The 23,575-nt window shown below is 31.7% G+C and overlaps 2 protein-coding genes across 2 annotated transcripts in view; one reads left to right on the forward strand and one right to left on the reverse strand.

Moving 5' to 3' along the window:
• Positions 1–323: 323 nt before the first annotated feature.
• LOC145311791 (uncharacterized) overlaps positions 324–23,575 on the reverse strand; it is a 38,428-nt gene continuing 15,176 nt past the window's right edge. Inside the window, exons 12-22 of the mRNA XM_080150777.1 lie at positions 20,255–20,404; positions 19,654–19,769; positions 18,853–18,934; positions 18,274–18,345; positions 17,727–17,795; positions 17,292–17,375; positions 16,766–16,831; positions 16,123–16,280; positions 15,603–15,925; positions 1,335–1,504; positions 324–1,061 (exon numbers count right to left, since the gene is read on the reverse strand). Coding sequence (XP_080006903.1) covers positions 795–1,061; positions 1,335–1,504; positions 15,603–15,925; positions 16,123–16,280; positions 16,766–16,831; positions 17,292–17,375; positions 17,727–17,795; positions 18,274–18,345; positions 18,853–18,934; positions 19,654–19,769; positions 20,255–20,404 — 1,557 coding nt within the window. The 3' untranslated portion in view covers positions 324–794. The remainder of the gene's footprint in view (positions 1,062–1,334; positions 1,505–15,602; positions 15,926–16,122; positions 16,281–16,765; positions 16,832–17,291; positions 17,376–17,726; positions 17,796–18,273; positions 18,346–18,852; positions 18,935–19,653; positions 19,770–20,254; positions 20,405–23,575) is intronic.
• Positions 7,330–11,020, forward strand: LOC145311793 (uracil phosphoribosyltransferase-like). The gene is made up of 6 exons (XM_080150781.1): positions 7,330–7,462; positions 8,703–8,830; positions 9,179–9,314; positions 9,603–9,729; positions 10,166–10,271; positions 10,752–11,020. Exons 1-6 carry the CDS (start codon positions 7,383–7,385, stop codon positions 10,835–10,837), a joined length of 663 nt encoding a protein of 220 aa, XP_080006907.1. The 5' UTR covers positions 7,330–7,382; the 3' UTR covers positions 10,838–11,020.

The raw sequence follows: 23,575 nt of genomic DNA on the forward strand, positions 1-23,575 counted from the left end.
CGTTTAATAACCTGCTCCCCTAAATGAAAGAACAGATTATAAGTTGCAGTTAGTGTGCTTGAGACACAATGCGCCTAATTGTTCTAGAAATGACTTTCCAAATATCAAAAGATAAACAATTCAAACTTACCAAAAGTTATATCTAAAGTAAGTACTGACATTCTGCTATAAGCTATATAGTTACTTTGCTAGTAGACGAAGAACGTAAGTTCAAACACTGTACGCAGAAAAGTTTCGCTTTGACAAGGATATAATTTTTCTTTCAATATAATACAATACATTGTTTTAAAATACATTACATCAACTTTGAAATAAAGAAAAAATAAATCAAAATTAGTATATTTTAGGTAAAATTAGTTTTAACAATTTATTTTGTTTTAATCTAATAATTCATAAATGTATCACAGAAAAATACACAAAACTTATACTCTAATATCACACACACAAATTTTAAAAATCCTATTACAAACAAATGCATATATAATAAAGTTTTTTTAACAATTTTTTATTTCTCAATTAAATTCGTAAACTATAAACTATTGAACTTAAATATCAATTGGAGGTAAATATTAGTTACAAAATAAGAACAAAAGAATTTAATTGTTTTTAAAATTTTCTTTTAAATCAAAAAGTATGTACAGTGTACACTTGCCTAGTTTGAACAGAAAGGGGGGGTTACTCTAGATCCAGAGGAGCTATTGGGAAATAACTTTAAACCTAAACCTTTAAAGCCCCGGGAGTAACACCTAATGCAAAATAAGGGAATGTTAAAAACTGGTTTGTCTTTAAGCTTATTAGGGGGTTGACCAAAGATGAAGATAGCTGCCCCAGCTGTCACCAGCCGCCGCCGCTTCTTCTTCACTCCGCGCCACCTTCTGGATGCTGGCCACCTCTTCCTTGGACAGCCGCAGGATTGTGGAAAGGACGGGGACCAACCTTGCCCGTTCCTCTCCAGTCAGGGTTAAGAATTTGAGTATGACATTTTTGATGTATTCCAGGTTTTCTATGTGTTTATGGCGCTCCTCACTACGCTGATATGTCCGAATTTCTTCTTTTAATACCTGTAAAATAAAAATGATTAAATATGTTGATTTTAACATCATTACAATAGACAGACCTTAAAATAAAACACATTTGGCGCTTATGAGGCATAGGTAAAGCACGAAAATTTTAGTCTGAAGCTAAAGATTCTCTGAACTGAATTAGATATTATTATACTTTTAAGTGAAGCTTTATAAAAATCTTGGGATGGTTTTAAGCTATTTTCCTAACTTTCCTAAGGCTTGGGGCGAAGCAACTAGTAATTATATATTATATACTATAAGTTGACCAACCTCTGTTAATTTTTCCAGCCGTTCATTCTGAGCCTCGCTCTCGGAGAGTAGGGCAGACAGATGAGCTAGTTGCCGGTCAGCTCCAGCCTGCCTAGAGCCTGCCATCTGGCGGTCAGCGGCTGCACCTTGTCTAGAACTGGCCGTGCTTCGGGATATATCTGGATCATAACCTAAACAAATAATAAATTCTTCGTGAGTAAGTAGTATTGGAACAATAAATTATAAATTTTATCTGTTAAGGGTTGATAATATACATACAACATTATCTCATTATATAAAACTACTTGCTCGCCACTAACCTCTAGGGGAGGGTGGTGAGGTCAGAAAATTTCAAAGATACTTAGCTGCAGATAAAAAAAAACATACTGCTTAATAATATTTTATATTATTTCTTAATAACTAATCAATGATTATACATTTCAGACTGCTTTTTGTCCTGTTAAAACAAAACAGATCATTTTATGTGTTCGTGACTGTTTGTATTTACATATATCAAAAATACACACAAGGATGACAACATCCATAATTAACGAAGCTCAAAAAATAAAAGTAAATGAAGATATACAGACGAAATGAGACATTGAGTATACATTCTTAAGTCAATATAATCTTCACAAAAAGTTTTGTCATCTAATTTGTTTAACAGCCCAGAAAAATGTTACATGTCAAATTGGATATTCTCCTAATAAACTTGCCAGACTAAGTAAGCTCTAGAATATATGCTAATTCTTCAGCATAATTGTTTCTTTGATAACAGTCATTGATAAAAAAAAGTCGATTATTTAAAGCTTTAAAACATTACAGACGGAATGAGAGAAAAACGAACGGACAGACAGACAAGGTGAGTTATGCAACGGCCAACCCAGGTTATGAAAGTACCAAACTATGCATAAAATATGTGAATATGTGTACTAATTTTATTATCTTTATTTTGTATGCTTATGTTGAAATACATATCTATCTATCTATCTAAAGTAGCTTCTAGCTTTGCTTCTAACAAAGTGAGTTAAAGAGTAGCTTCTCTACTAAAAAAAAATAAATGTAACAAAGACCTTTTAAAAAACATGTATACTGCCTATAAAATATTTTACATTTGTTTCCTATTAAAAGATATAGCTTAAAGTGCCTACAAAAATCTTTAATAACAGTATTTGTTCCTATTGAAAAGTTTTTAAATGGTCCATAAATGAAACCCCAATCTAAGTTCATTGAACTTACAAATGAGTAAAATAAGGATACACGGATTTATATCGATGAATATACTAGCTAGACGTACTTAAAGGGAGTGTGAACGTAAAAATTTCTCATCTGATTATTAAATCTTAATATTTACTAAGCACATTTCACTACACTGATCAACCAAAAATGTCCTATTCACAAAAATATCCAGAAATAATGCCTTGATTTTATGGTATTTTGAGAGGGAAAATGGAAAAAACAGGGAAAATCTGAACGTTTTTGTTTCTTATAATGTTTGTAGGGATATTTAACTTGTCATATATAGTTGAAACAATTTACTTACTGTTAAGGATTTATTTTATGCTAAAAAATTGCCAATTCGTTTTTTTATAACGTAGTAATTAGGTAATAAAGACATATTTTAAATTCGTATTATTGACAAAAAAAATACCTCACTGTCTACAAAGGGTTGAATCTCATAGGTTATATAAAATAATAATATCCTTTTTTATTGTTTTGAACAATAAATAACCCACTTTGGAGAATTAGTTTACACTTTTATCAGACTGTTTATAAAGAAATATTGAGTCTTTATTATTTACAAATTTGTAATTAAAGGTGGGCGAGAGATGGGCCATTTAAAGTTAATTGGATACTAATAAAAAACCTGTTTCTGGCTTAGTTATTGTATTTGGTTTTCAATAAAAAAATATTGCTTATTTTATCAATTTCTAAGTAACTATACATTGGATTAAAGCAAGGATTATGTTAAAAGTCAGCTTAACTGTTAGGAAAAATCTAGAACTATGTGAAAAAGTTTAATTTTAGCTATAATGGGAGAAAAAAGCAATTTAATGCACATTTTATATAATACGGAAAATTTCTTCCTTTCCCCGTACCTTATAAAAATCGTCTGAAAAAGCCGTTTTTTAAGCAAACAAAAGCGCGTTTTGCTCTATCTGTGAGATATTATGAATGAGATAATGTTAAGATTTGATATTAAGATGAGAAAAATTTACGTTCACAGTCCCTTTAACATGACTAGATTAGAAGTTCTTATGATTTATGACTTTTATTAAAATCTTATTCTTGTACTTTAGAGTATACTAGTTCCGTCATTTTTCAACTAAAAATTCCTGTAAAGTATTAATTACAATAAATAGTGTATTAAAGTAAATTTTATTTTATGCCATTTTGTATACGAGCATTCTTGTATGTTATATAAAAATGTTAATAAATTAGAACAAAAAACTAGATTTTTAACAAGTTAAATAATTTTGCAATATTTTTTAAAAAGATTTTGCAATTCTTGCAGTTATCATGCACGTGAAATATATTTTTAGAGCAAAGATTCTCTTTAATCTAATGAAAAGAAGTTCAGTATAAAATCAATATTAAGTATTCTTTTGATTGTCTTTATATTATCAGGGGCCATTATAGGGCGGATATAGGTTGGATATGATATGAGCTTATATCAAAGGTGCAAGTATATACATTATGAATAACTCAAGCAAATAAAGATATTCCATTGGATAAGGCCGTTATAGCTAAAAACCTAGCCAATTGGGCTAATTTGTGACGTCAGAGGAGTGGTTCCCTAACATATTCAAATACCAATATTAACAACAGGATGCGTGTAGAGTTTGCCTAAATACTGTTGTTATTTTGCAGTACAAATAAATGAGAAAAAGGTTTCGGGAATTAATCAGGGGTAAATATACCCTCCTTCTACCTTCATACAAAATATATAAAGTAAAATATTTAAAAGTTAAAAAAAACATCAAATAATGTAAAAAATAAAAAAAAAATAATCAATAAAATTTTCTTGGAGGAAGAATGATTTCAAATCCCTGTTTTTTTGTGGCAGTGTGTGTGTGTGTTGAAAATGCGTAATTAAGGGTTGTTTATATCATCATGAATTAATCAAAGATCTCTGTACAGAAAATAAACTTTAAGACGTATTATTTACCCTAGTCAATAGTCCTGACGCCCTTCTACGCAAATTATTTTTATGCTTTTTAAAAATGAAATGAAATAGTATTTAATCTAAAATAATAAACATTTAAATTATCTTTTAAGGTGCGTGCCAATGTAATAGTCAATCAAACTTAAGCAAAATAGTCAAAAAAAGTCTTGTAAAGGGCTAAAATAAACGATTTTGTCGGCAATCTCATTTATTATATGTTCAATTGAATCAGAAAATTGCAAAATCTACTTAAGGATTTTTTTGAATTTTTAAATTTGGCATAGATATTCTAAAAGTATGTAATTGCACCTTTGATATAAGCTTATATCATATCGAACCTATATTCGCCCTTTATACTAAAGAGAAACAAATTGAAAACATTTGGTTGAATTGGTGGTGGAAGGTGTTAAAAAATTTAAACTAGTGGAAGAAGTAAAAACTATATAACCTTTTTTTTAAAGGCATAAAAAGATGAAGTTGTAAAGTCAGAGGTTTTAAAACTTCCTGATATTTGTATTTTTTTTTTTAAATCTTTACTTTTTATACTTATAAATATAATCTATTATTAGAAAAAGTAATTGCCTTCAAACTAAGATTAAATCACGATTTTAAATGCTACCTACAATTGTTGTCATCCTTGTTATCTTTATAAAAAAAATCTTATCATAATATCTCTAACCCACAAGCTAAACAAGGATGTCTGCTTTCGAATATAGCTGGAATTAATCTTAAATTTTTATGAATATGCAGTGAAGGCCTTTTTTTAAGAATTATATAAATAAATCAAATCTATACATAAACAGGGTAAAAAACAAGTTATAGAAAAGCTGCGCAAAATGATTTTCAATTCTAGACAACAAAAATTTGTTATCAGTATATCACATTACAGACTTTAAATTCCTAAAGTCAACACGTCCCACATGTTTCACATGAAAGGAAAAGGTTAAAAATAGACATTTTTAGATGTGATTGATAACTTAATAAAAATCAGAATATTTTATGAAATTATTGTGATTTTCAAAGTGGTGATAACATACTTGATTAAGGCGATAATTTTTAAAATAAACGGATAGGGAATAAAAAAAAGACTTAAAGCAAAAGAGAGCCTTAGTTGTCCATTTAATAGTGTTACGTAAAATCTTATAATTTTTTGTCTGCTTCGTTAGATAGCCGATTTTTTTAGTAGATTCTCCCAGGAATAGGTATGACCAACAAGCGAAAAAATCTAAAATAGTATTGGGGGGGGGGGGGGGAAATGGAGATGTCGTGAATTTATTTTTGTTGGAATAAAAATAAATAGCCAGGTACAGTTTTTAAGATTTTTTGCTTGATTGTGGTTTTTTCGCAGTCTCGATGCTAGTATTGTTCATATATTGTTCATTGCCCTTATTCCTGAATTCAAAGAAATGGATACAATCACATCTTATATGATATGTATATGATAATTAAATGTCACATGAATCAATTGATTTTTTAAAACACGATATTATTTTAATCTTTGAGATATGAGACAAAATAATATTATTTCTGCAGTATGGATTCGAAACCGATTAGGTAATATCCGCTGGATTAGAACCGGTTCTGAGCCATAGTGAAATATCATTTATCGTATCATATCACAGACAATTTTCCAAGAATAATAAAATAAAAATTATAAAATCAATACCAGTTCAGATGGCCCGGGCCTTTGGCAACCCTCGGGGCCAACAAAACTGGAACCTATCTTGTCATTTTTCATTTTACTGTCCGTAGAAAGCTGTCTAAAATGCGATTCAATAAATGAATATTAAAGACATAAAATGAATAATTAAACCCCTTTTCCGTGTCAATAAAAAGCCGGCTATAATATTCAGAGAACAGACACACAAGAAAGTTATATATAACTCTACGTTCTACACATACATACACTCATACAAACACAAACACACACACACACACACACACAAATACAATACAACACATGAATAGAAGTGGTGAGACAGAGAGAGAGAGAGAGAGAAATTAGAATAGAGAAATACCAGTTTACGAGACACCTCTATACACGACACAATGAAGTAAAAAGTCATTAATTTAAAATATTAACATGTGAATTATTATGATGTAACACTGTGTTTTATCGTATTACAATAAAATTTTAAGCAGTCGCTCAATTTAAAAATAATATTTAATAAATAACTCATCAAAATACGTTTCTCTATAAAATTAATTTAAATTGGAAAGTACAAAAGTCAATTTGTAAAATCAGATTCTATTCGATAATACTATTGACTTTTAATATCAAAATAGTTTTTCCAAGGCTAAAATTGAGTTAAGTAACTTTTTACCCCTTCTGTTCTAAAGGGTTACATGAACGTATGCGTCGTACTTTCTCAAAATGTAAACAAATATTTCTGCTTCCAATTGGAACAAAATCAGCTGATTTTATGAAATAAAAACAATGGAACGTGATGTGTCTATTGTAATATCTATTGTTACATCTCAGTTGATGGAAAATTGCAAGGAAAAAGTACTTTAATTTAATCTTTTCCCAATAAATCTTATTTGCAAAATTCTGTTATTCGTCGCTTTGCAATGGGGAAAGAAGTTTTCCAGTATGGCCTCGAAACCGATTAATATCCAGTGGATTAGAACCGGTTTTCAGCAATACTAAAAAATCATGTATAGCTTCGTATTACAGACAATTATCCACGACTAACAAAATAAATATTATAGATTTATACCAGTTTTGTTAGCTCGGGCTTCGGATCTAGGGCCAACAAAACTGGTTTTTATTTTATAATTTTCATTCTAATATCCGAGGAAAGATGCCTATAATACGATAAAAAGTTATTTAAATCTTTGTTTGAATATTTCAGTAGTGCCATCGCAGCTACTCAATAAGTAATTATTTTAAGTTTCAGAAAATGAACGGAACTAGCCATGAGAATGTGACAGTCATAAAGTCCAGAGCTGTTGAATACTTGCTACTCAAACTCAGAAATAGGTAAAAACAAAACATAACTAATAAAATTATTGGTTGAAAAGTTTGGATACTACGTTAGTTAGGAACTAACCAATGAAAAGTCAATAAAAGTACCCAAAGTTTATAGTTTCATATAATTTTAAGGCGAATGAATTGATATTGTTTCTATGATATTAATCGAAAAAGTTTAAATATTTCTTAAGAGGATAAATAGATAGACTGCCAAACAAATGCACAGTAACAATTACAAAGTATCAACGCATTTAATATTTAACAGTATTGAGATGCCACATATTCTGAAGGTATAATTTTTATAATACTGATTCTAGGACAATCAGGTACAATGTTATAAGCGAAGAATTATTTAGATTTACAAATTATCAAGAAATCTTTTTTTTCTAGGTCCTTTAAATATGTAACCTTTATAAGCAAGATGATCTTTGGGCTTTTTTGTATACAATTTCTATTATACTGATTCCTAGGACAATTAGGTACAATGTTATAAGCGAAGCATTATTTAGATAAGTCTAATAATCCAAGTAGGTCTACATTAATCACCTGTTTTTTTTTTTTTTTTTTGGGGGGGGGGGGAAAGGAGGGAGGTAGGTTGTGCTAAAATTCCGTAAAGGTGTGAGTTTTAAGGCTTAAAAACAGTAGTAGAACAATATAAATATAAAAAAGGGAAAGGTAGGTTGCGGGTAAAATCCGTAAAGTGTGTGTTTTAAGGCTTAAAAATAGTAGTAGAACGATAATATTCTCTAAATATGTGTATTTCTTATTGAAAAGAACTATAGACAAAAAAGTTTTTTTAAAAGGTAACATAAATTTTTATCGTTCTACTACTGTTTTTAACTTAAATAACAACCTTTTCGGATTTTACCTGCAAACTACTTTTACCTTTGTCTATAGTTCTTTTCAATAAGGAATACACATATTTAGTGAATGTTAGCGTTCTACTACTCTTTTTAAGCCTTAAAACTCACAACTTTACAGAATTTTAGCACAACCTACCTCTCCCCCCCCCCCCAAAAAAAAGCAGGGTGATTAATGTAGACCTACTTGGATTATTAGACTTATCTTAATAATGCTTCGCTTATAACATTGTACCTAATTGTCCTAGGAATCAGTATAATAGAAATTTAGACAAAAAAGCCCAAAGATCATCTTGCTTATAAAGGTTACATATTTAAAGGACCTAGAAAAAAAAGATTTCTTGATAATTTGTAAAAATTAAAATATAAAAGAATTAATTTTATTGAAGGTCAACTGGGACAGAGGAATTTCAGAAAATCGGGGACAGACTGATGAGAATCCTGGGGGAAGAGGCCTTGTGTCGCCTGCCTACTGTTAAACAGGGAAAAGTTGAAACACCCTGCGGGGCTGTTACAGGTACATAACTCATACTAATACCCCAGGTTCAGTTTTAAAATGCTAGAATGTTTACAATGAAAGTATGTCCTCTCCTATAATAGAATCCTGTATTTAAACAAATTTTCTTACAATTTTGTTTATGCTACATTAATATTCTGCTTCTTCAGTCCTAATACTCTACAAGTGTTTATGTTCGTTAGTCCTCCCTTTTTAATTTGGAGCTTCGTTTTTATGGATATTGTAATCCTTGTTACTCTATAAATGGGAAAAGAAACAGAGAAGGGTGAGGGGTAAAGAAATTTAATAAGATTTTTAAAAAGTCATTTGATTAAAATATGATTATCCTATAATTTTTATCATTTTTAGGTCCAGTAGATACCCCGGGGCCGCCAGTGTGTATAGTGTCCATCCCCAGATCTGGAGACATCCTGCAGGAGGCTGTCAGGAATATCTGTCCAGGTCTATCTGTTGGCAAGATTCTTATTCAAAGAGATGAATCCAGGTAAAGTTTTAATTATTTTAGAAAATTCAAGGCTTATGTGTTGATAGGTTCATTAAAATATTATTCTACAGTCTATTAAAAAGCAATTTAATGTTTTAGGGAATTATCTAAAAGTTCTGATTTTACAGAGAAGGAGAAGACAATGAAAGACAAATTGATTTACAGACTTTATTACGCTAATACTCATCTTTTACCAAGGGCAAAACTTTATATTTATCCCCCATATTGATGTGAAATATTAAGATAAAAAAACATATGGATTGAATTATATTTTCTAAATATTTTTAGTGAGGACAAGACACCTAAATTGTACTACAAAAAGCTGCCCAAGGATATCTGTTCCAGTTTTGTGATCCTGGTGGATCCTATGCTGGCTACTGCTGGCAGTGCCATCAGAGCCATTGAAGTTCTTAAGGTAAAACTGGTTTAATTCAGCAAGAAATGGGAAAATGAAAACTTAAAGAATAGTCAAGGAGCGGTCTATTTGCCAAAGTTATAAAATGCTGAAACGCCATAGTTTGGAGAATCTATACAAAAAAAATCAGACTATTATCTCTTATAGCAGCTAAACAAGTATAGTGATTCAGACGGACATGTGAACTCCAAGAATATAGTATAACCAACAAATCTAAAATGATATTTGGGGGGCAGATGGAGAGGTCGTCAATTTTACTATGTGCCCCCCCCCCCCCCAACGGTATCCGAAAAAAAGTATACGTTTCGTGATTTTTTTGAATCTATGTTGGTATAAGCTGGGTTATGGTCATAGATCATCTACACTACCAAAAGTTTAAACTAACACATATAGGACATATACATATAAGCATTATGGACAAAATTAAACTATTTAGGAGAGTGGTGTAAAGACTGAAAACATAATGTTCTTGAATTTAATCTGCTGTCCAGAGGGACTGCAGGCCATGGCCAAATCTTATCCAGAAATTCATATTATCACTGGTAAGTCATTGTAAAGAAGTTTAATATCTTAGAACTCAAATTCAAATTAAAATACTAGGTGGATGGCTTGTCGTTTCTACAAGGCTACATAAGAAACATTGTAGTCTATTTGTTTTCAATTTTAATTCAACATTGAAACTTATTCCAAAACAACTAGCGGATATGCCTCTAGGGGCATTAAAATGTTTTCTTTACAATCTATGTTAAGATCAGCTGTTTACCAAAAACCGCTAGATGGGGTTAGTTTTTTTTGTGATTTATCATAGGAGGTTGGTGGTACCCTCCCCCCAAATAGCTATAAACCTTCTAAGAATCTAAACTGCAAAGAAGAACCATATCAGTTCGGCGGTTAGCGATATTCTTCAGTAAAGACAGGCATAACTTTATTATAAGGATTGTATAATAAGTCTGCTACTAAAACACATTCGTACTTTGTAATCTAATTAAAAGATTATATAAATATTTTCTTATTTATATTAGGTTGTGTAGATTCCCACCTGAACGAGGATAAATACATTGTACCTGGCCTAGGGGATTATGGAGACAGATATTATGGAACTGTCTAGCCAGACAAAACCCAAATAATAGAGTAGCTGCGCTACTAAACAAAATCGCCAACATAATCTTTATTAATACAATAGATAATAGAACTCGGCATGCAGTTAAAACTTTGTAATAACAAATCTTAAGTAACGTTTTATTGGGATTAAAATATTTCAGACAAACTTTTTATAAGAATTTAAAATTAAAGTGTGTTACCTTTTTATAGGTTTCATTATTATTTGGCCACAACTTGGTCAAAAATGCTCACAAATCAGACCTTTTTCGACCGAAGATTCTCAAATGGTTCCTTTAGAAGCCCAATCAATTAGTTTTAAGATATCTTTATATTTCAAGGAAAATTGATGAAAATTCCAAAAAAAGGCAAATTTGGGTGTTACCTTTTATATGCACAGATACCATAAAATCAACAGAAAAAATAATTATTTTTACTTTTCTATCATTTTTAAAGTTTTATTCTGTTGAATTGGCTTTTCTTGAAGGGATTTATGCATTGATTATACTGAAACATAATATTGGGCAGAAATTAATGTATTTCAAAGAAAGAAAATTTGGAAAACAAGAAATTTGACCTCTATCACTTCAGAAGACAGCTGCCAACCTCCAGTAGACAGGATGTAGTTAAATACTTGTTAGCAATAATAATTAGCCAAAAAAGTAAAACAAAAAGTTTTTTAATATGGTTAAAAAATGATAATCTAAATCTTAATTTTGGGGTTGATGATCTTAAAGACGCTCTTGCTGTTGGTGATGATAATTTAGATGGTATCCAAGTACATTATCATTATGACAACTCATCTATTGAACTATGGTCCAATTTTTGTGTTTGTAGCAGCCTCCAATTAAAAGTTGTAACAAGAAATATAACCATCTTTTAAAAACTACTGTATTAACCTTATAAATTGGAGAATTTAAAAACCATGATTGTATGTTTTGGGATTTCTCTTGATTGGAGAATGCTACAAATACAAAAATTGGACCATAGTTTAATAGATGAGTTGTCATAACGCTCATGTACTTTGATACCATCTGAGTCATCATCAACACCAGTAAGAGCGTCCTTCAGATCATCATCCCCAAAATTAAGATTTAGATTATCATATATTTACCATATCAAAAAACTTTTTGTTTTACTTTTTGGGCTAATTATTATGGCTAACAAGTATTTAACTACATCCTGTCTACTGGAGGTTGGCAGCTGTCCTCTAAAGTGATAGAGGTTGAATTTATTATTTTCCAAACTTTCTTTCTTTGAAATACATTAATTTCTGCCCAATATTATGTTTCAGTTTAATCAATGCATAAATCCCTTCAAGAATAGCCAATTTAACAGAATCAAACTTTAAAAATGAGAGAAAAGTAAAAATAATTATTTTTTCTGTTGATTTTATGGTATCTGTGCATATAAAAGGTAACACCCAAATTTGCCTTTTTTTAGAATTTTCATCAATTTTCCTTGAAATATAAAGATATTTTAAAACTGATTGATTGGGCTTGTAAGGGAACCATTTAAGTATCTTCGGTCAAAAAAGGTCTGATTTGTGAGCATTTTGACAAAGTTGTGGCCAAATAATGATGAAACCTATAAAAAGGTAACACACTTTATCTTATTCCAAAAAATTCATAGAAAAGAAAATAAGGCAAGATTAATCAAAAAGTAATGTTTGTTTAAAATCAACCCTATAAAAAACTTTGTTTCCCTAACAAACAGTGATCATGTATAGTTTGGGATAAGGTCAATAAAATGATGAGTTAAAAACTGGAACACAAACAAACATTCATGGTTAAGATTGCTAAATGTCTGTCCCTATCTTTATGAATTATTACCAAGAAATATCCTACATGCCTTGTAAATATTTGGATTGCCATATCTGTTTAAAACACTACAATCAAATGTCTCAATATAAATTTAATTTACCACATAGTCATAATTTCTCATTTTAGATAATGTGCTATTTCGAATGTGATAAAACTTTATAATAAACCAATGTATTTTTATAAACAATGCATTTCAATAAATGTTTTTTATATCATTTAGTTATCTTTATTACATTTTTAACCAAGTTCGTTTTGTAACAAGTAAATACTTCACCGGTGTCCTGGATAGAAAACAGGTTTTTTTTGACATACGTCTCACAAGACCTATGTAGTCATGACCGGGAGACAATGACGGTTCAGTACATGACTTTCGTTAAATCACAGCTGATCATTTTTGTGGATTTTTTTGAAAATTACTTTTTTATCCAAAATTTCATAGTTTTTCCCAAAAAAATCTCAATTTTCTCACATTTGCTGCTTAGTTAGCCTAAATTTACGCAAGAAAAGTATAATAAGTAACAGCTGTACTGAAGATTGTGCTATCACCTATAACAAGATCTTTCAGAATCAATGGAATAAGATTTGTAGTCTAGAAATTAAGTAAGAGTTAATTATTTTGAATTAATGTTCAACAACAATTTTGCACGTCATAACTGCTTCTAGCCTCCATAGGCTTTCACCTTGCTTTAACATGATTCAATCTATCTGACTTTGCCTTTGACTCCACAACATAAAGTTATTGCCCTTCAAATTTCTTTCACTAAAACATTATCTCCTATCAATCCACATATTAAACTTCTTGTTTAAAGTTACCGTCCCTGTCCTTCAACTTTAACAAGTATACCTCATAATACTTTTCACTAAACAGGGTACCTATCTCCACCCTGGTATAGCCAGACCTCTATTCTAGCAGGCTGACATGTTTCACCCAGCCTATAAATCTTGATGGAAGTCAGTTTAGAATTCTGACCTTGTTTGTTAATCAACAATTTCACACACTTTTGACTCTTTCTTTATGGCACTTGTTTGCTATTGAACTTGTGGCTTGACTTTTGCCATATAAAGGGATAACCTCAAGATTCAGAATAAACTTTCAAGTATACTTACTTTTTACTTCCTTTGGTTTCCTATGAACCAACTACTGTCATGAGAGATCTTTACATTATTGAAAGCCAAGACTGCCATGCATCTAGCTACATGGTCTTTAAGACTCCCTTGCCTTAGTTACTTCAGCTAAGAGCTCATATCCTCTCATTCTCTATTACTCAGAAATTCACCATGGTTTCCGCCTACTCTGCTGATTGAAAGTCAGGTGGGTCTATGATTCCAAATTTAACACCACTTAATAGACAAACTGCCCTTTATTTTTGCTTTGCTAATCCTACATTTTGGTCTTCCTGTTCAACACCTTCCTAGGTCCCTTTACTACTGGTAGCTTTTAGGAAGGGTAGTATTGATCTGCTTAGAACAAAGAACTAGGCCTGTGTTTATTTTCAAATTGGATTTTAAAGTCGCCATTGGAAATCACACTTGAATAAAATCCAGTTGTGATCATGTAACCAGCATTCACATTCACTCTAGTAATAAGCTACTATTATTTTCTTCAAGCTATGAGCCAAGTGCTTTCCTGTCAGTTAGCTGCTCTTACACTATCTTGAATACACTATCTTGCAAATTATTCATTCAGCTTAGAATCCAATATGTATCTATAATCATTCTGTAGGTTCACCTATGTAAAACCTTCCATGGATCTCACTATGACATTTAATCAGTAGTAAAGACAAGCAGACAAAAGGCAGAGACTTAATCAAGACCAGCTATAGACTGGTCTTTACACGGATTCCAAGTTCATGTCAAACACTTACAAGTGATAATCCCACTTGTTAAAAATATTAACCTTCTACTAAGCTCTTTTGAACCAAGGACTGGTTGTATATTCAATTGTAACCTGGTATATATGGTAATATAGGACTTTAAACATGGCAACTGTGGTTGTGGATATACATATATGTTATACTCCAAGCAGATATTGTTTTGATGTTGAGACATCAAATCAGCCAGAAACCAATATTGAGCAGGATAACTTGTTAATATTTCAAGGAAACTTGTTTTAAAAATATAATATGTCATGAGGCATGCAACAGGGACATGAAATATTTTTAAAAAAGTTAATTACAAGAGTTGTTTAGACATGAATTCAAATATTTACTTCAAATAACTCTTATTTCATTTCTAGACTACAAATCTTAGATTATTCAAGATTCTTAAAGATTTTGTTATTAATGATAACACAGTTTTTTAGTTCAGCTGTATTTATTATACTTTTCTTGTGTAAATTTAAGTTAACTAAGCTGCAAATGTGAGAAAATTGTGATTTTTGAAGGAAAAACTATGAAAATTTGGGTATAAAAGTAATTTTCAAAAAAAGCCACAAAAATGATCAGCTGTGATTTAACAAAAGTCATGTACTGAACCGTCATTGTCTCCCAGTCATGACTACATAGGTCTTGTGAGACGTATGTCAAAAAAAAACTGTTTCCTATCCAGGACACCAGTGACTTCTTATTACTGTTGGCGTAATCTTAAGGAACTTTTTAAAATTTTTTTTACCTTATTCCTGTAAATACTTCTTATAACTTTTTAAAAATTTTATACCTTATTCCTTACAATTTTTAGGTTAGGTTATGTAACATGGATTTGATATATGTACATTCAATTACTGGCTACAAATCAGGGAACTAAAGGGATAAGGCAATGGCTGATAAATTGATCTACATCCCCATTGATGATAAACAAAATTACTCCTTCTGTAGATTATAATTGGTGTTTTAAACTTATGGACGCTCTACTTAATGAACTTTCCAATCAAAATTCAGTAAAAGTCCCCAATGTTGTTAAACCAACGAATAAGAGCCCAATGTCCCCTACCTTCCTTGCTATAAATAGACTTACCAGAGTTGCCAGGCTGTGCCAGGAGCTGATCCAAGGGCATCAGAAGTGGCGAAGCTAAGGAAGACGCCAGCAGGGACTGATCAACTTCCTGACCTTCCGCCGCCTCGCGTTCAATCTGCGATATATCCAGCCGATCCATACCCGCCTGATGCCCACCAGCACCGCCAACAGCATAATTGCCGCCTCCGTTGTTGACCGCCGATTCTTCCGCGTGTTTTCTGGCCTCCTGTTCCTTCTGGAGGACAAACTCGAGGCGGACTATTTCATTCTCAGCTATGTCTATTTGAGTTTTATACTTGGTTGTTTCTGTGGCGTGTTGAGTTCTGAAATAAGAAATCATCATCATAAAGTGGCATTTTAACACCATTTTGCATCCATCTAACATATTCCGTTTCTGATAGGTTAACATCGGGATGTCTATGTGATAGTTTAAGATATATTTAACCAGTCGACCGGAATGTTTACATCTGTTATTTAGACAACAATAAATTTAGTATTTTTTCTCAAAAATATAATTTACCTTAGAACCTGGATTGCTTGATCATGTCTCTGTTTAATATCCTCAATCTCTTTATGCACAGTGTTAGCTTCATCCTCAAGTAGTTTCTCCTGTTCCTTAATCTTGGCTTCAGCTGTCTCTATCTTAAATCTCCAGCTTTTCTCCTTGCTTGCTATCTCCTTTAAGTAAAGTTAAGTTAAAGCAAGGTTAAGTTAGTTAATAAATGTAATAAGTATTGATGTATAACCCAGACAACTATCTGGCCACGGTCTAGGCGACCTTTTAAGTCTGCTAGAAAATTGTTTTCTGCTCTTTTGTAGCAACTTGGCTGTGATAATATTTACGATAATATTGGTTGATATTCCCAATTGAAAGTCGGAAAAGGGTTTACAGGGTGTGGACATACAGTTATTTAACCCCTTTCCCCCTCTATTGTTTTACTCTAATGGTCAGTTATCATAAGAAAAATCTGTATTCGTGAGGCAGAAAAATGAACTTATATTCCATCCCAAGCACTAAATTATAAAATAAAACCGTCCTATAACCTACGTCAAGCTTTCCTAATATAAATAAACAACTCAATCGTTGGAAAGGTTACCGAGATCTTAACGGACAAAATAAACCTTACTACTTATTATAATAGGATTTACATTACTAAATTAACCTGTAAAAGTAAAGAATGCCTCTCCATAAGCCTGTCATGTTCCTCTTGCAATCTGTTACCTTCAACCTAAATATTTCAAAATTCTTAGAAAAATTCATTTGAGTTAAACCCCCCAGAGACCCCAAAAAATTGTATAAATAAGCTGAAATCCTGGAAAGGCAAAGGCACTCTTTGTTTAAAATATTAACTGACATTTCTAATGGCTTTGTCATGAATCAAGCTATACAAGCAATATTTTGTATTGTTATCTATTTCCCCTGAATCCTGATTATTTATCATCATAATGGATATATTATAACTTGGAACTTGAAACAGATTTTCATGTTCTCTAATAAAGTGAAACACGCAGCGGGCTGAAATACCGATTCCCCTCTTCCACCCTCTTTACCCCATATCCCCTCCCCTCCTACTGGATGAATGAAGTGACCAATAAAGTTCAATGTTAGCTAGCTAAATTTACGACAATTTTTCCCCTGTCATATCCATCCACGTATATTCTACATCCACTATCCATAACATTGAATACCTTAACAGTCTTATTTTCTTCTATGGATGCCTTGAGTTTATCTTTCCACATCTCAACCATCTTTTCCATAGCTTTCACTTCCTCCTGTATGTCCAAAGAATATGGAGTTAATTATAAAGTTAAGAGGTATTTCGATATGTCTTTGTGTGATAAAGCAATTCAGCAATTTTAAATTTGGGTACAGATCAACTCTTATATTGTAAGACCTAAGTCTAGACCATTTACTGTGCTAGCAGATAAGTCACTTCTGTTTACGAGCCAACGCATTTCCACAGTAGAATTCAAATAAGTCTGTCTAATATGACGAAGTTTTTACCAGAGTCGAACCCGATATCTATCTGCAGGTGAGTGATAAAATGGATTATTCAAAGTTGGAAAGATTTTCTAAACAATTAAAATCTCAAAACATTTTAAGTCATTTTTTTAATTCTTTGCCTGGGCTTTGCTGTTGTTCTCTTCATCCTTCGCTTCCTTGGCCTGTTTTAACACACTCTGGGCTCGAACCTGATAACATTTTAATAGATAGATATATATTTCAACATACAAAAAAAGAATAGACATTCCACATATTTACATAATTTTATGCATGGTTTGGTACTTTAATAACCTAGGTTGGCCGTTGCAAAAGCTGAAATACCACTAATAGATACACAGCTACACGTTAAACATGGTATGTTAGTGCGTCCATTAAAAGTCATAAGGTACTTACAGATACAATCAGGGCACACCTTCGCTTATTACACATAAAGGCTTGCAGCAGCTATAATCAAAATAAGACGAAATTACATGTTCTAAAAGCTGGACAAATTGTCGCTTGAGCAATAATTTTGTTGAATATACCATCACAATTATAGTTTTTATTGATCTTTTATTTAAACAAATGCTTACATGTTATTTCTGTGTTACTTATATGAAATGTCCTTGTTAATTCATATCTTTTCTAGAAAGCCTAAATTGATGATTAACTAAATGTAACTAATACCTTATAGCTATCAAATTCTTTTTTAATTTGATCAAATTCATTTTCTTTTTCTTTCAATTCTTCAGTTTTAGCCTAAAAACAAAATATTTTGTTAAAATAAAACTTCAAAGTATATTTTTTTTCCGTGGAATTAATTGATTTATTTGAGAAAAAAAATGAGTTGCTCTTAACAATATTTTGTTATTGCAGCCGCCTTTTTAGATATTTTATTTCAAAATACACAGTTAAGCAGACATGACAAGGTATAAGACATTGGACGATTATAGGGTGTCTGTCTTGTGTACCCAAAATTAAGAAAGTAAAAATTTTCTCAATAAAACTTTTGGTGGAAAAGTATGGACACTGTTAGTTTGTACCAACCAAATATGATTTAATAAAAAAGTTTTTAAGCCAACGAATGAGAAGACGTGCTAATAAAACAATGTGATATTTACTCATATGTCCCCTATGTCCCAAACAGTTAAGAATTCCAGACAAACGAGTGTAATAAAAAAAAAGAGCCAATACTTCGTTCCAATGAAAATTCAAATAATATCTTATCAGTATAAAACAATAGAAATTGATTAAAAATATTTTCACCTTTAAACTTGATTCCAGAGCAAATATTTGTCTCTCCATCTGATTAGCTCTAGTTCTTCCCTGACTAGCATTGTTCTCAGTTCTACAAAAATATTTGATTAGCTCTAGTTCTTCCCTGACTAGCATTGTTCTCAGTTCTACAAAAATATTTGATTAGCTCTAGTTCTTCCCTGACTAGCATTGTTCTCAGTTCTACAAAAATATTTGATTAGCTCTAGTTCTTCCCTGACTAGCATTGTTCTCAGTTCTACAAAAATATTTGATTAGCTCTAGTTCTTCCCTGACTAGCATTGTTCTCAGTTCTACAAAAATATTTGATTAGCTCTAGTTCTTCCCTGACTAGCATTGTTCTCAGTTCTACAAAATAAATAAATTAATTTCTTTAAATTAAGTAACTTTACAAATTTTTGTTAGTCTATTTGAACGACGAAATGTTTACAATAGTTTAAAAATAAATCCTTTTAAAAGACTATAATAAGTATTTTAGTAGATAGGTATATTAATATTTCCATCAATCTTTTCTTTTTCACTATCTTTCAATTGTCCATCCAATTAGCCACTCACCGTTTATTAGCCCCTCTGTTATGATTTATACAAAAGAACATATTTGTGTAACATTTATTAATGCACCCTTTCACCTTATTTTTCCTTCTTTCCCTCTATCCTTCATAAGTGTAAATTTAAAAATTCCCCTTTTCTTCCACTTCGATCGTGTTTTATATCCTTTAAATTCTTATTTTCCTTTATTTTTAGATATTAGTAGTGTGGCTACTATATAATCAAGGTCTAAATTATATATACCTGGAAAGTATCTGCGCCAGTTCCTGTTTAGAATCTTCTAGAAGATAATTGGTTTTCTCAAACTTTCTTTTTATTTCCTCTAATTCTTCACTTTTCTTCATCATTTCAGTTTCAGCCTACAGAAGAAATAAAATATTAAAGATGTTGGGTCCGAATTATTTTGGGCAAGGTGGCCTCTATGGTTTAGAAACTCATACACAGCTGCTAATGCGCTATGGATAGGAAATGATGTACTCTACATAAAAAAGACATATTATTTGAGCTACCCTAGTCATTAAGTGTTTGCAATAGGTCTTTAGGCACTCTCTACATAAATATTTCAGACAACAAGCCCTAAGATTCCACGATTTTTCTATGAAAACCCTAACTGTGCAAGGTAATGAGTTGAGATTGTTTTGGGCCATTGTATTCACACTTACTCTTACTAATAATGTCGCACATCTGACATAGCAGCAATAGGTGAAATTTTTTTCATATTATCTAAAGTCATTACAAGATTGAGATTTGAATTCACCCATGTCCTCCTTAAAGGCGAGCGGTAGCACTACGTGTTTCGCTTCAGTCGTGGGTTAAAGTCTCTAACAATAAAAAAAAGTAAAACCTGAATGAGTTGATTTCTAGCGTTTGTAAGGAGTTGCTGTGCATGATCCGCCCTCTCCTGTTCCTTTGTCCTGGCTGTCTCCAACTCACCAACCTCCAGCTTTAAACTCTCCACAGTCGTTCCAACCATTTCCAATTCTGTGCTCTTGCCCTGTAAGTGTAAAAAAGTTAAAGGATTCTTTTTTACCACATTGCACATTGGGGCAAATCAACCAAAAAGGGGATTTAATTATTTAGTACCCTTAAAATTTTTCTCACAAAAATTTCATTTTATACTGTAGGTAATTTAACAACAAACAAATTTGCTTTTATGTTTTTTTCTGTCATTTGAAAGGAACATAGAGATAAAGGTCATTTTATGAAGGTAGATAGAAAATTACCAGGTTAACCCCTCCCGAAAATAGCCCCCCCCTTACCCTATCCATCTATCTATCCATCAATCTATCCATATATCTATCCATCTGTATATCCATCTATCTATCTATCCATCTATCTATCCATCTATCTATCCATCTATCTATCCATCTATCTAACCATCTATCTATCCATCTATCTATCCATCTATCTATCCATCTATCTATCCATCTATCTATCCATCTATCTATCCATCTATCTATCCATCTATCTATCCATCTATCTATCCATCTATATATCCATCTATATATCCATCTATCTATCCATCTATCTATCCATCTATCTATCCATCTATCTATCCATCTATCTATCCATCTATCTATCCATCTATCTATCCATCTATCTATCCATCTATCTATCCATCTATCTATCCATCTATCTATCCATCAATCTATCCATATATCTATCCATCTGTATATCCATCTATCTATCTATCCATCTATCTATCCATCTATCTATCCATCTATCTATCCATCTATCTATCCATCTATCTATCCATCTATCTATTCATCTATCTATCCATCTATCTATCCATCTATCTATCCATCTATCTATCCATCTATCTATCCATCTATCTATCCATCTATCTATCCATCTATCTATCCATCTATCTATCCATCTATCTATCCATCTATCTATCCACCTATCTATCCATCTATCTATCCATCTATCTATCCATCTGTCTATCCATCTATATATCGATCCATCTATCTATTCATCAACTATTCATCTCTTTATCCATCAACTATCAATTTATCCATCCATTAATCTATCCCTCTATCTACCCATCCATCTATCTATCTGTCTATCTATCCATCTATCTATCCATCTATCTATCCATCTATCTATCCATCTATCTATCCATCTATCTATCCATCTATCTATCCATCTATCTATCCATCTATCTATCCATCTATCTATCCATCTATCTAACCATCTATCTATCCATCTATCTATCCATCTATCTATCCATCTATCTATCCATCTATCTATCCATCTATCTATCCATCTATCTATCCATCTATCTATCCATCTATATATCCATCTATCTATCCATCTATCTATCCATCTATCTATCCATCTATCTATCCATCTATATATCCATCTATCTATCCATCTATCTATCCATCTATCTATCCATCTATCTATCGATCCATCTATCTATCCATCAACTATTCATCTCTTTATCCATCAACTATCAATTTATCCATTCATCAATCTATCCCTCTATCTATCCATCCATCTATCCATCTGTCTATCCATTTACTTATCCATCTATCTATCCATATATCTATTCATCTACCTATCCATCTATCTATCCATCTATCTATCCATCAACTATCTTGAATTTCGTGTTTAAAATGTCTAATTAGGGGTTTTGGTTATCAGAGCAATATGAGAATTTTTTAGTAGCGCAGCTACCCTATCACTAGCTTTTTGGGCCCTTTAAAGTGTAACTAGGTTAATTGTAGTCCGATTTTAGTGTTCAAAGTGTCAAATTTGGGGTCATGGAATTCATTTCAGTAGGAGGGGAGGGGATGGTGTAAATGGGGGTGGATGGGAATCCTTATTTTAGCAAGCTACAAGTTTCACTTTATTTTTATGTTTAATAAATCCATTATAAATGTGGGCATGATTAACATAAATTTTTATTAACTAATATCTATATTTATAATGATATTATGATTCTTGTTTACTGTTTTTATGTACACTAGCGGCTTCGCCCCTAGCCTCTAGTGGATTTGCCCCAAGAGGTAATTAAACAAGGATGACAACATCCATGAAAGAAGCGAAGCTCTGAAATGGAAGGACAAACGAACATTAACACTTGTGAAGTGTCAGAACTGAATATTAATGCATGTCTATACAAAATAGTAATTAAAACTGATTAAATACATGTTACTGTTTAAGGACATACTGACGTTTTTAGGACTTGGTTATAGAGATGCTTCGCTTATAACAATAGACGTTATTGAAATAGGAATCAGTATTCAAAAAACAGATGAATAGGATATTTTTAACATTCAAAACCATTATTTGTTGTCAAAAAAGTAAAAATCAGCTTGTTATAAATGGATGTACGGACTTTCTGGTAACGATTATAGAGTTGCTGTGCTTTCTAAGTCGTACCTAACTGTTGTAGAAATCAGCTTGAAAAAGTTTGAGATTGATAGGACAATTCTAGCCTGTTTAAGTTAAGTAAAAGAGCTAACTGTACCAGACGTACGGACGGACCGACCCTAATTATAGAAATATGAAAAAATTGAGGGGGATTTTTATTTTTGAAAAAGAGCTTTAAACAACCACAGGACCAGTAGATATATTCCCTGAAGAGTAGAATTCAATCAGTTTAGTGGTTAGCAAGATCTTAAGGGATGGGCGGACAGACAAACATACATCAAGCTACTTTATATTATATATTAACACCTAAGGATCTAAGGAACAAAACAATAACCGATTAATATGTACACCCCTAATATTGATACATATTTAATAAATACATATTTAATAAATTACATTACAAAATTATTTGTCTGTAGATGACAATTAGTGGTTGAAAAGTTTTGACACTCATCTTAATGAACCAACCAATAAAAAATCAATGAAATTTCCTGAAGTTCTTATGCTAACGAATATAAAAACGTTATTATAAAACTTTGAAGTTTGGGGACTAGTGTAATTAACAGTCCCCTACCTTTCTTAATAAAACTGCTGACTTTAAACATGAATACCCTGTAACTACATAATTTAAAAACAAAGCACTACCAATAGACAGACAGATAGACTACTTGCTAATTCCAATTTAGAATAGAACCTCACGTTATTTGCATATTAACTTTACCTTTCCGCAGTGAGGTAGGGGACATTGGGCTGTTTATAACACTAGTCCACAAAGTTTTACAGTTGT

The sequence above is a fragment of the Acartia tonsa genome, chromosome 2, assembly GCF_053477335.1.
Source record: "Acartia tonsa isolate MP-2025a chromosome 2, ASM5347733v1, whole genome shotgun sequence".
NCBI classification, from domain to species: Eukaryota; Metazoa; Arthropoda; class Copepoda; order Calanoida; family Acartiidae; genus Acartia; species Acartia tonsa.

Excerpts from the sequence above, each read along its gene's own strand:
- LOC145311793 (XM_080150781.1), top strand. The coding sequence starts at position 7,383 with ATGAACGGAACTAGCCATGAGAATGTGACAGTCATAAAGTCCAGAGCT. Across the intron at positions 7,463-8,702 it reads CTACTCAAACTCAGAAATAG|GTCAACTGGGACAGAGGAAT; the intron begins GTAAAAACAAAA and ends ATTTTATTGAAG. Across the intron at positions 9,730-10,165 it reads GAGCCATTGAAGTTCTTAAG|GAGAGTGGTGTAAAGACTGA; the intron begins GTAAAACTGGTT and ends TAAACTATTTAG.